At 34.6% G+C, this 11644-nt stretch overlaps 2 protein-coding genes across 2 annotated transcripts; one reads left to right on the top strand and one right to left on the bottom strand.

Annotated features, from left to right (window-relative positions):
• Nucleotides 1-1146: 1146 nt before the first annotated feature.
• QC (glutaminyl cyclase) lies at nt 1147-5019 on the bottom strand. Its single transcript, XM_007038749.3, has 11 exons — nt 4566-5019; nt 4420-4476; nt 4213-4248; nt 3875-3939; nt 3422-3485; nt 2608-2725; nt 2319-2416; nt 2047-2117; nt 1899-1926; nt 1624-1678; nt 1147-1481 (listed from the first exon to the last, which is right to left on the bottom strand). The coding sequence occupies exons 1-11, from the start codon at nt 4821-4823 to the stop codon at nt 1384-1386; spliced, it is 948 nt and encodes a 315-aa protein (XP_007038811.1). The 5' UTR covers nt 4824-5019; the 3' UTR covers nt 1147-1383.
• Nucleotides 5020-8481: 3462 nt separating this feature from the next.
• Nucleotides 8482-11534, top strand: LOC18605634 (heat shock protein 83). The gene is made up of 4 exons (XM_007038751.3): nt 8482-8763; nt 9160-9301; nt 9434-9714; nt 9797-11534. Exons 1-4 carry the CDS (start codon nt 8626-8628, stop codon nt 11345-11347), a joined length of 2112 nt encoding a protein of 703 aa, XP_007038813.3. The 5' UTR covers nt 8482-8625; the 3' UTR covers nt 11348-11534.
• Nucleotides 11535-11644: the final 110 nt, after the last annotated feature.

Here is an 11644-nt window from a genome sequence, read left to right on the forward strand (position 1 = left end):
TTGCTCCACATGGCACAAAAATAAGATGGCTAAATATTTTAGAATATGTCATTATTGATTTTACTATTTTCATGTCCTTTTTTATTTAAACCAAATAACACCAACTTTTATAATAGCTCCTATTTATCATCTTAACACTTAAATAACTCTACTAGTGCATGATGATTCAAAGAAAATGTTTTCAATAATTTATCCAAATAATAAAAAATATTAATTTTTTTTATAAAATATTTTACTCTGAAAAAATTTTTCTAGTAAATTATATTTTAATTATTAAATAGATCCCTTGTTATAATAAGGTCAGGAATGCAACTATCTAGATTCATAATCGCAGACCGAAAAATGAGGTATGCTTCAGGAGCTTTTCTTTTAGATATGAAACCTTTGATGACATGCTGCTTAGCGAGAAAGAAAGAGATGTCGAATTAGTGTAGTGTCGGCGTCATGGAGGAGGAACAAAATTAAAATCGAGTTAAAACTCAGGATTTTAGCTGCTGGAGGAGCTGTTGTAAGGGAAGAGGTTGATTCAATTTAATATTTTAAAAATCTTGATGTGCCAACTAACTAGCGGGAGTCAATTTATGGATATGGTGTGAAAATCATTAAGGCTTCCGCGCAACTTTAACCAGTAGTTATATGCCAACTCACATTGACCTCCATTTTCTTATGGACGCCATTGATTCCCTAACCAACCCGCCATTTTCAACATGTTCGAAGTTATCACATGCATCCTAAATAACCCCACCCTTTTCCACAGGTTGAAGTTATCTAACGTAGTTTTTCGTAACAACCTGAAAGTAACATGAGAGATGGCAGAGCAAGGCTACAGATGATTGCTCTAGCATCTGCACCAAAATGGAGAATTACTCGGAAGAAGATCACTCATTCACTCTGGCATTATTTAACTAAGTTGCGTCACCCCTCGAATCGCCATGCTCTGAACTTGATTGTTCAGAAGTCAGAAGAGACCCGATTTGTTTACTCTCTCGTTTGGCATTGGAAAGACGTACATCTTGCATTTGTAAAAGAAACGATGTTATTTGTGATTTGATTAATTAATGGGCACCATGTGCATAATGTAAACATAAAATTAATACTACTGATAATGAAGCCAGCGAGGAAACGCAAACAAAGTCTGAAGAATGGTGAATCCAAACAGAAAATCTTTTTATTTGGGATGTGATGACCTATTACACTGTTCTGTACATATATAATACTCAATATTTATTCTCGACCAAACAGGACAAACAAATTCTACGATAAAAGACTCTAGCAATCAGGTATGAATATATCTGAAATTTCCAATCAACCTGTACTGAAATGGAAAATTTTTAATTCTTGTTTCATGTATTGAACCCAGCCCTTGGGGGTGTAGGTAGCTTTTCAAGGCAAGCAGAGCTGCTCAATGACATCATCATTATACTGTTTCTGTGCAGGATGCAGCTTGATCTCATAAAGCTTTGGCCAGAGTTTTCCAGTAACTAGAAGAAAACATTAAAAAAAAAAAAAAAAAGCTTCAATATATACGTAAATGGTCATGAAAAATGGATAGATCACACGTGTAAGCTGTATGAAACAGGGAAGTTGATGATATTCTGTCTGCCAAATCTAGTTCAAACTTACCAAAAATCCGATTATTGTTGCTATCCCAAGCAATGCCATTTAAAACATCAATACCCTAAAACACAGTGAAATTTTGAAATACATGAGTTAGGCTGCGAAGAGGTAAGCATTGATGAATTGATGTAAACATTTGGTGATAAAATTAAAATAAGCAGAAAGCCTAGCCTAAAGAGCATATTTTTTCCCCTCCCTGTCTATCATCTTGAAAGAAATTATGCAGAGACTTCCTTGTACCACAAGCAGCATTAAAAAAATATTTCTGATTAAATGCTTACATTGTATCCAGCTGCTATTAATCCTTGCCTGCAAAAAGGAACAAACAAACAGCACAAAGATCTAATTAGTAATTATTTGATTCTTAACAAAAAAAAGTAATTATTTGATTAGAGACAAAACTTAGCCAAATAAACAGGAAAACTATACCTTAAAGTCTGAAGAAGAATCCATCCAAGTATTGTACCATTATTAGGTGAGATTCGTACAATGCAGTCAGTCTACACGAGGAGAAAGTAGACTTCAGGAAGTAATCTCAAGTCAACAGCTAATCTTTTCTTCTCCAGATATACAAATCATCATGCAAAGGAAACCACTAAGCAAACCAAGTTCCAGACAATAATGAAATCCCAACAAAATTAAGTACAAATTCCACGCTACATGAACCCCAAACATAAAGTCTGAAAATTACAAAACCATACCTGCCAAACATTTGCCCATATTTCACCATTTATATATTCCAATTCATTCAGGTAGCGTACACTCTGACCATTAAATTTGATGACATGTTTTCTTGTGACTGCAACATATTGTAAAGGAGAGAATGCAGTTATTAAAAGAGGGTAAATAATAATGGGTACCAATATTCATTATTTACTGCTAGTAAATGACACTCATATCTACTAGTGAAATGCTCCAAAAATACCAAAGTTGAAAACTGCAAATGGAGGGGAATTTAGAATCAATACTGAAAGTGTGTGCAAAAGAAACCTTTTAGTGTCTGGGGATCCATCTGATACAGTGTTGAAGTCCCATCACTTCCATATAAGATTTTGCCATCAGTGGCCAGTCCCCAACCGTCATCCATCTCATGTGTAAATTGCTCTGACTGCAGTGAGTATTATATTACACAGTAAAACCATTATGGACACAGAAATAACATAATGCAAGCACTTAATGCAGTTTAGTTCAAAATAATAAGCAAGTAAAATGTGATTGGATAATGAGATGGCAAAGAATGATGTAAGCCATTTGTAATGAGATACAGACATAATGATGATTTTTATTGTATCGTACACAAAAAATCAGTGTTAACATGCAGAGAAAGGTGGGAAGGAAAGAAAAAAAAAAACAAGAGGCAACATTGTTCAAGATGACATTTGGACAAGCAAGAGCAAGAACAGAGGTCAATTAGGAAGCTACTGACCCTGATTAAGTCAGTGAAAGTAGATACCTGATAGGAGTTGTATTAAAATTCATGACAGCGTATATTAAATAGGCTGAGAATTCAGTGTAATATCAGTACAGCAATGGGCTACCCAAAACATAGTCCAGCAACACTTTAGGTTCAATACCTATGTTGTAAAATGAAAAAAAGGAAAAAAAAAAAACCAAAAATCCTCCAAGCAGATAAGTGACTTCCCAACAGTGATATTTGTACAGAAATAGAATACTTAATAAAAATGTATTATAACACTAAACTATGCATGCTCAGTTGCTCACAATATGCTTATTTCAGATCATGATATACAAATTAAACAACCAAAACAAAGAGGATAATGGTGTAGAGACTGGAAGCACAAACTTTCTTCAAATTTTTTCTGTCATATATGAAACCAATTTTCGTCAACCAAGTTACTTGGAACAGCCTACAAAAAGACAAGAGAACTATTACATTAGTCTTACATACAAGCAAAAAGTCATATGTAAAATCCAAAAATGCAGAGACCATATGAACAAATACCATGCTAATTATCAAGCAGAAAATCAAAGTAGATGAAGAGCATAAACATCAATTGAATGCATATAAGGCACAACAATCTACTAAGTAAGAATAAAATACCCACCAACTGAAAAAATGATCTTTAAGTACATTAAACTTCAGAAATATTCAAAAACCAATTTGGAGGCAGAAGCATGTTCTTAAATAATAAGGAGAAACATGGCTGGAAGAAGACGAAGAAAAAGGAGAAAGGAGCTCATTGTTTTGGACAAACACAAGTGCCCAAGTGTAACAGCAGAATTCCTTAAAACAAACCTTTCACCAAGAAGAGTTAAACCCTCTCCAAAATATGAATCAGCCATCTTCTGAAGAATTTGAACCTGTACATATAAAAAACCCAATAAACAATAAACTCTGAATTGGAAAATATGGTTTGTTTCAGTTTAAGATCCAGGATTTATTAAATATTTTTCACTTAACTAGCTTTCAAATAAATATAACTCCATTTTTTGTTACATTTCTCAATAAATCTTATTGTATACAAGTTTCACTTCCAAAGTACTAATACTTGTTGATTTCATGATGCAAATGGAAAATCAAACAAGTGTCGACAAGCTTGTACGCAAATCGAAAGACAAGGATCTATTCTGTACCTTTCCAGTCCGAAGAGCTATTTTCCGAACCGATGACTGAAACAGTGCGAAGAAATAGGAGGTTAGGTAATCATTTACACATATCACTCAAATTCAACCATAAACAAAACTAAAGGCACCAGGCAGAACAATGCAAGGTGATCTACAAAACTGCAAATCCATAATTCCACCGCGAGCAACAATGTATATGTATAGCAAAAAACTCACGTGCCGGTAAAGACCAGTTGACTCAAATAAGGTATCATTTCCTGCATAAACAAGGCCCTGAAAAGCAAACAACCAAAATATTTTCAATTCAAAAAATAGTGGGAAAAGCTAAAATAAGGAAAACAATTCCTCCGTTAGGGATTTACCTGAGTGAAGGCATTGGGATCGTGAGGGAATTCATTGACTACATAGCCGTAAGAGTGAAGGGAGTGATTAACGGACGATAACTTATTCCAAGTGTTTGACGAAACTCCCAAAACAACAATTACACAAACAAGCAAAATAATCGATATTGCAGTGAAGATTCTTCTGAGATACCAGTGCTTGGAAAAGGCCATCGAGGCGGCCGACTTGGAGCCAGATCGCTTGCTGTTAGTCTTCTTCTTAAACGATTTGGAGGCCATGGCCGTTCATTGGAGCGAGCCTTGAAAATCGGAATGTTTTGCGGGTTCCCAATTTGTTAAGAGAGTGGCGGAGGAACTCGTTGAAGAGAGCGGACGGAGGCGGCTGCAGCTGCACAGTTGATTCTTGGGGATAATGCCAAAATGCGCAGTTGCTATTTGGTCAACTAACGCTGGTTGACTTGAGATCACATGTGCGAGAACCAGGTAATTGAGTCACCAACAATTTTGCACCGCGTTGCATCAGATAATTTCCTTCCTATTTTGCCTTTTCTTTTTTTCATTTTCAAAGTATTTTCCTTAAAAAATATCTTACCGAACAGGGCTGTACGGTACTACTATAAAAAAAATTATATACCAAAAAAAGAAAATACACTAATTAGTTATTGCTTTCCTGTTTTAAGACCTAGGATGGCATTTTTTAATGAGATATATTGGAAGATTAATACTAGCTTTTATTGACACCCATGAAATAAAAAAAATTAAGTATATATTTTGTAAGGGAAAACACAATAAAAGTTTGTACGAAACAATAAATAAATTTAGTAAGTAGTATAAACAAAAACAATAAAAGTACGACTTGCTGACAACTATGTGAAGGATTCTCATTTCATGCTACACTTAGCCTGGGAAACTTGCCATTGCGGGGTAGAAAAGGCTTTAAGGTGTTGCGTTAGCTCAGGAATCGAGATAGAGTAAGGAAAGGCGTGATCCTTTTTTATTTTTGGAAACAAAGATTTTGGCTAACAAATTTTGACTTCGTTTCTCACACTACCACTTACTGAAATGAGCACTAACCTTATATAGAAGTTAACAAATGTTTAATATATTTTTACGTTTCAAATGATATAAGAATTAATTTGAAATTTATCTTTTCATCTAAGTGACTGAATTTCACTATTCAGTCAAAATATAATAAAACCATTAAATTAAGTATACTTATAATTGAAAAGTAATATTTTTTTAAGTACTTTACAATCACTATATTAATTTTAAAACCTAAATCTTTTTCTCACAAATCTCTTTTCTTAAAACACAACTACAATTAATAAATTTTACTTATATAATAAATTTGTTAACTAATGCGTAATATTATTAAGATATATTATTTTGCATTTTCTTCTCATACATGCACATATATATAAATAATATAACAACTCGTAAAATTTAATATTTTAAAAAAATTCAACAATGTAGTTTCGTAAATATACAATTCACCTCTTGTTCACATTTAAAACATTGTACATGTAAATATTTTTCAACATGCATGTGAATGTAAATATACGTGATTATGAGTTAACAGCACACCTTGATATGTCATTACGAAGTACATTTCAAAGATTATGATTATTATATATATATTAGCAATAATAATAAAGATTTCCCACCAATATCCTCTCTCGGATCGTGTATCATAATCAAAATAATAATTATAATGTGATTTTGAATAAATCATGTCGTTCATCCAAATATTTTTTGAACCAAGAAAATTTGATTTAATGTATACAGAATTATTTATTTTGTTTAAGAAATGTATAAGTATATAACCCAATAAGTTGCAACCGATGAGGGAACAAAGTCTGATTAGTTCTAGTGGGGGAGGGAAAGCGGTGGCAGGGATGGATAAGACTATTGATACAAATTTAGTTTTTGATGAATTTGAAAATATGAAAGCACATGAGTATAACTTACGATGTATAATGTGAAAATTTATATTAATTTTTTTATTTTATATTTATTTATATTGATGAATTTGAAAAATTATATTTAAATTGTTATTGAAATTTTATGTTATAATTTAATTTTATTTCAAAAATGATTAATTTTTTACTCTAAATCGAATATTGACCTGATTCATGACTTTATATGGTTACTTTTTAATCATTCCTTATACAAAATTCTGAATCCACTGCTGTTGATTATATTTGTAGACATGTGTCTAGGTAAAACAGTAAGCACATAAATCTTAATCAATAATATTTAATGTCACATCATCTGTCACATGATAATGACATAATTAAAATGCCACGTTAACTTGTTATGTGGCAAATTATGTGGTATAAAAGTACCATGTGTATTGTTAATAAACAAAAGTTAATCAACGATTAGGGAGAAGGGTTTATTTGATAGAAAATTAAAGTTAAGGGGTTTATTTAAATGCAATTAAAATATAAGGATTGAATTAACTTTTTTTGACATAGTTCAATAACTTATTTGAGTATTTAGTCTTCTCTTTTTCTTATTAAATAAAAGATTAAGACTTTGAATGTCAAATCACAAGCAAGGAAATAAGGGATTTAATATGTTCTATCTTCCCAAAAAAAAAAAAATTCAATTATCTCTCATTATTATATCACAGTCTCAAACTCCTGAATTTTACATTGATTGTATAGTAAAGTGAAATTGTGTATTTAAGTGTTCACATTATCTTCAACTTGTGAGATACCTTTTATGAGACAAAACAGTAAGACTTAATGAGTTGAAACAAACAATATCTCAAGTTTATATAAAATATGATAATTGATATATATGTGAGGCAACTCTAGGGTATTAGCAAAATAATGTAGTTAAAAACCAAAAACTCCAAGGTATTAGAAGAGGATGTCACTATGTCAGAGTGACTTGTTGGAGTGACGGAGAATTGTGAAATTAGGTATTTAAGTGTTCACATTATTTTCAATCTGTGAGATGCTTTGTATAAGATAAAATCGTGAAGTTTAACAAGATTAAACCCAAGTCAAAACAAATAATATATTACAAATTTGTGTAAAGATTCGAACACCAAATTATTTAATTAATGTTGTGTACCTAATTGAACCTTTGAAATAGCCATTACTCCCATCGAAACAACAAAGAATTTATGTTTAAAGCTGAGTTTTCCTCTTCACATTTCCCATTTATGATGCCTCTCAATGGTTAAATACCGTGCGTTAAAAGAAAAAAAAGAACTTAACCAGATATATAATAAAATAAACCCTAGTAAAAGCCTTAGGTCAAGACCTATGCAACCGTCAAACCACACTAATCTAATTAGACATGTAAAGCTTATCATTAACTGATTATTTTAATTTTAATTAGGTTATTATGCTTTATCTCATAATAATTAAATTATCAATCTGTTTTATTAAATCAAAATTACTAATTAATAGTAGTCCACATAACAAAAAATTTTAACATTCACATCATTTTTATTTTATGAGAGTGTTCACATCATTTTTAATCTATTACATGTTTTTTGTGAAATAAAATCGTGAAATTTAACAAAATTAACTTGAAGTCAAAATAGATAATACCTTATATATTAGTGTAAATTATAACACATTCCATAACTCATATACTTGTTTTGCTTACAATTATTATTCTTAGCACCAGTGTACCGTGCGAGGACTGGGTCAGCCTAGACGGTTACGTGATTGGAACATTCCAGATAGTCATAGCTGGTCGAATGTTCTCGAATCCAAATAAAATGACGCAGTTCCTAAATCCCGCCTTCAGCCAAACCCCAGATTCAAAGAAATTACATACTAAACGACACCGTTGACATTGTTGACTCGCAAAATGAACAAAATAACCGAGCCAATTCATAGAACAATCCAGAACCCCGCTCATCTATATTTTTTTTCGCTAACTTAATGGGGAAGGAGGGACCAGAAGGTCCCTTTAATATAAATACCTTCAAGTATAATATCTTATATTCAGATTGTTCTCTCTTTTTAAGCAAAGTATCAGTTGATCAAAGCTCTAGTTTTCTTTTTCCTCCCTTTCCCTTCGCTTTCTCTGTTTGGCTTAGTTGGTGTGCGAGGAAATGGCGGACGTGCAGATGGCTGATGCAGAGACCTTTGCCTTCCAGGCCGAGATCAACCAACTTTTGAGTTTGATCATCAACACTTTTTACAGTAACAAGGAGATTTTCCTTCGTGAGCTTATTAGCAATGCATCTGATGTACGTATTCTTCGTCTCTCTTCGTACCCTGTTAATTAATTTTCATGCTCATGTCCTTATATATGTTGTAATGGTTTGTTTGGTTGGAAGGAAATTCTATACGCTAAATTTTTCTCGATAGATTGCATTCTGAATGTTTAGAAAGAAAATTTCCTGGTAGGCCTAATGCTCTGTTCTTTAACGATTCCCTATTACTGGTGAATAATTGTCTTTTATACTAAAAGACAAATTTATTTATCGAATATTTTCCTATTGAGAATTTTCAGAATCAATTTTACGTGAGATGCGGTTTCTTATTTAGAAGTGTGAAAAGTTCAATGTACGGCTATGTGTGTGGATTAGGAATTATGATCCTTGGATGAGGCTTGATGGTCGTTATTATGGATCTTGGTACAGGCATTGGACAAAATTCGATTTGAGAGCCTGACTGATAAGAGCAAGCTCGATGCTCAACCAGAGCTTTTCATTAGGCTTGTACCAGACAAGGTTAACAAGACCCTCTCCATCATTGACAGTGGTATCGGCATGACGAAAGCAGGTAACGTCGATACGTATTCTCCTTTTATTTTAGATTCAATTGAGGTTATATTCTGAAATAATTTTTTGTTTGTTTCGTAATTATACTGCCAGGGATTTTTCATTTGACCCGTAATTAGCTGTTTGTATGCAGATTTGGTGAACAACTTGGGTACAATCGCAAGGTCTGGAACCAAGGAGTTCATGGAGGCACTGCAGGCTGGAGCTGATGTGAGCATGATTGGTCAATTCGGTGTTGGTTTCTACTCTGCTTACCTTGTCGCTGAGAAAGTTATAGTGACCTCAAAACACAATGATGACGAGCAGTACATTTGGGAGTCCCAAGCTGGTGGCTCCTTCACTGTCACCAGGGATGTGAATGGAGAGCCACTTGGTAGGGGTACTAAAATGACCCTTTACCTCAAGGAGGATCAGGTAGATGTTATTGCCCATTAGAAGTTTACAAGTTCAATGTTTAGACTTTGTAAGTTTTACTAAGTGTGGATTCTATATACAGCTGGAGTACTTGGAGGAGAGGAGGATCAAGGACCTTGTGAAGAAGCACTCTGAGTTCATTAGCTATCCAATTTACCTCTGGACTGAGAAGACAACTGAGAAAGAGATTAGCGATGACGAAGATGATGAACCCAAGAAAGAGGAGGAAGGAGATATTGAGGATGTTGACGAGGAGAAGGAGACTAAATCAAAAAAGAAGAAGATTAAGGAGGTGTCTCACGAGTGGCAACTCATTAACAAGCAGAAGCCAATCTGGTTGCGTAAGCCAGAGGAGATAACTAAGGAGGAGTATGCCTCTTTCTACAAGAGCTTGACTAATGATTGGGAGGACCACCTTGCTGTCAAACACTTTTCTGTGGAAGGTCAGCTTGAGTTCAAGGCTATTTTGTTTGTTCCGAAGAGGGCTCCATTTGATCTCTTTGACACTAGGAAGAAGATGAACAACATCAAGCTCTATGTTAGGAGGGTGTTCATTATGGACAACTGCGAGGAGCTTATCCCCGAGTGCCTGGGATTCGTGAAAGGTGTTGTTGACTCTGATGACTTGCCACTCAACATTTCTCGTGAGACGCTACAACAGAACAAGATTTTGAAAGTGATTAGGAAGAACCTTGTCAAGAAGTGCATTGAGATGTTCAATGAGATTGCTGAGAACAAGGAGGACTACAACAAGTTCTATGAAGCTTTTTCAAAGAACCTGAAGTTGGGTGTTCATGAAGATAGCCAAAACAGGGCTAAGCTGGCTGACCTTCTCCGATACCACTCAACCAAGAGTGGTGATGAGTTGACAAGCTTGAAGGACTATGTCACCAGAATGAAGGAGGGCCAGAAAGACATTTATTACATCACTGGTGAGAGCAAGAAGGCAGTGGAGAACTCCCCATTCTTGGAGAAACTCAAGAAGAAGGGATATGAAGTTCTTTTCATGGTTGACGCCATTGATGAATATGCTGTTGGACAGATGAAGGAATATGATGGCAAGAAACTTGTATCAGCCACAAAGGAAGGTTTGAAGCTTGAAGATGAGAGCGAGGAAGAGAAAAGGAAAAAGGAGGAGAAAAAGAAGTCTTTTGAGGATCTCTGCAAGACTATGAAGGATATCTTGGGAGACAAAGTGGAGAAGGTTGTTGTCTCTGACAGGATTGTGGACTCTCCTTGTTGTCTGGTTACTGGAGAGTATGGCTGGAGTGCTAACATGGAAAGGATCATGAAAGCCCAAGCCCTGAGGGACAGCAGCATGAGCTCTTACATGTCTAGCAAGAAGACTATGGAGATCAACCCTGACAATGGAATCATGGAAGAGCTAAGGAAGAGAGCTGAGGCCGACAAGAATGATAAGTCGGTGAAGGATCTTGTGCTGTTGCTCTTTGAGACTGCTCTCTTGACCTCTGGGTTCAGCCTTGATGATCCAAACACATTCGGTGCACGCATCCACAGAATGCTCAAGCTGGGTCTGAGCATCGATGAGGATGAGACCGGTGGTGACGATGCTGACATGCCTGCTCTGGAGGAGTGTGATGCCGAAGCAAGCAAGATGGAGGAAGTAGATTAATTTTTATGTTTTCTTCAAAATTTGGGTAATTTTGTTGATTGGGTGGTGGATATAGACGTCTTTTCCCGTTATGAACTTATGATAAATCTTTATATCGAGGGGTCTGGTCTGGTCCGAGGAAGTATTATCCTCGTCTTATATTTGTCTTTCAAGTATAAAACACGTCTACCCGTTTCTTGTTTGGTTATATCGAAGGGTTCTTCATATCTGTTTTTTCTCAAAACCGATAAGTTTGCCGAGCATATTTAATTTCAAAATGTTCTCTTATACTGTGGCATGAGGATGGGAACCTTGCCT

The sequence above is a fragment of the Theobroma cacao genome, chromosome 3 (genome assembly GCF_053813885.1).
Source record: "Theobroma cacao isolate CCN51 chromosome 3, ASM5381388v1, whole genome shotgun sequence".
Lineage (NCBI taxonomy): Eukaryota > Viridiplantae > Streptophyta > Magnoliopsida > Malvales > Malvaceae > Theobroma > Theobroma cacao.

What these genes read in the sequence shown, in the direction of transcription:
- QC (XM_007038749.3), bottom strand. Translation starts at nt 4,823, where the DNA reads ATGGCCTCCAAATCGTTTAAGAAGAAGACTAACAGCAAGCGATCTGGC. An exon ending in ATCCCAATGCCTTCACTCAG is followed by an intron (nt 4,477 to 4,565) that starts GTAAATCCCTAA and finishes TTTGCTTTTCAG; the next exon opens with GGCCTTGTTTATGCAGGAAA. An exon ending in TAGCTCTTCGGACTGGAAAG is followed by an intron (nt 3,940 to 4,212) that starts GTACAGAATAGA and finishes TTATATGTACAG; the next exon opens with GTTCAAATTCTTCAGAAGAT.
- LOC18605634 (XM_007038751.3), top strand. Translation starts at nt 8,626, where the DNA reads ATGGCGGACGTGCAGATGGCTGATGCAGAGACCTTTGCCTTCCAGGCC. An exon ending in TTATTAGCAATGCATCTGAT is followed by an intron (nt 8,764 to 9,159) that starts GTACGTATTCTT and finishes ATCTTGGTACAG; the next exon opens with GCATTGGACAAAATTCGATT. An exon ending in TATCGGCATGACGAAAGCAG is followed by an intron (nt 9,302 to 9,433) that starts GTAACGTCGATA and finishes GTTTGTATGCAG; the next exon opens with ATTTGGTGAACAACTTGGGT.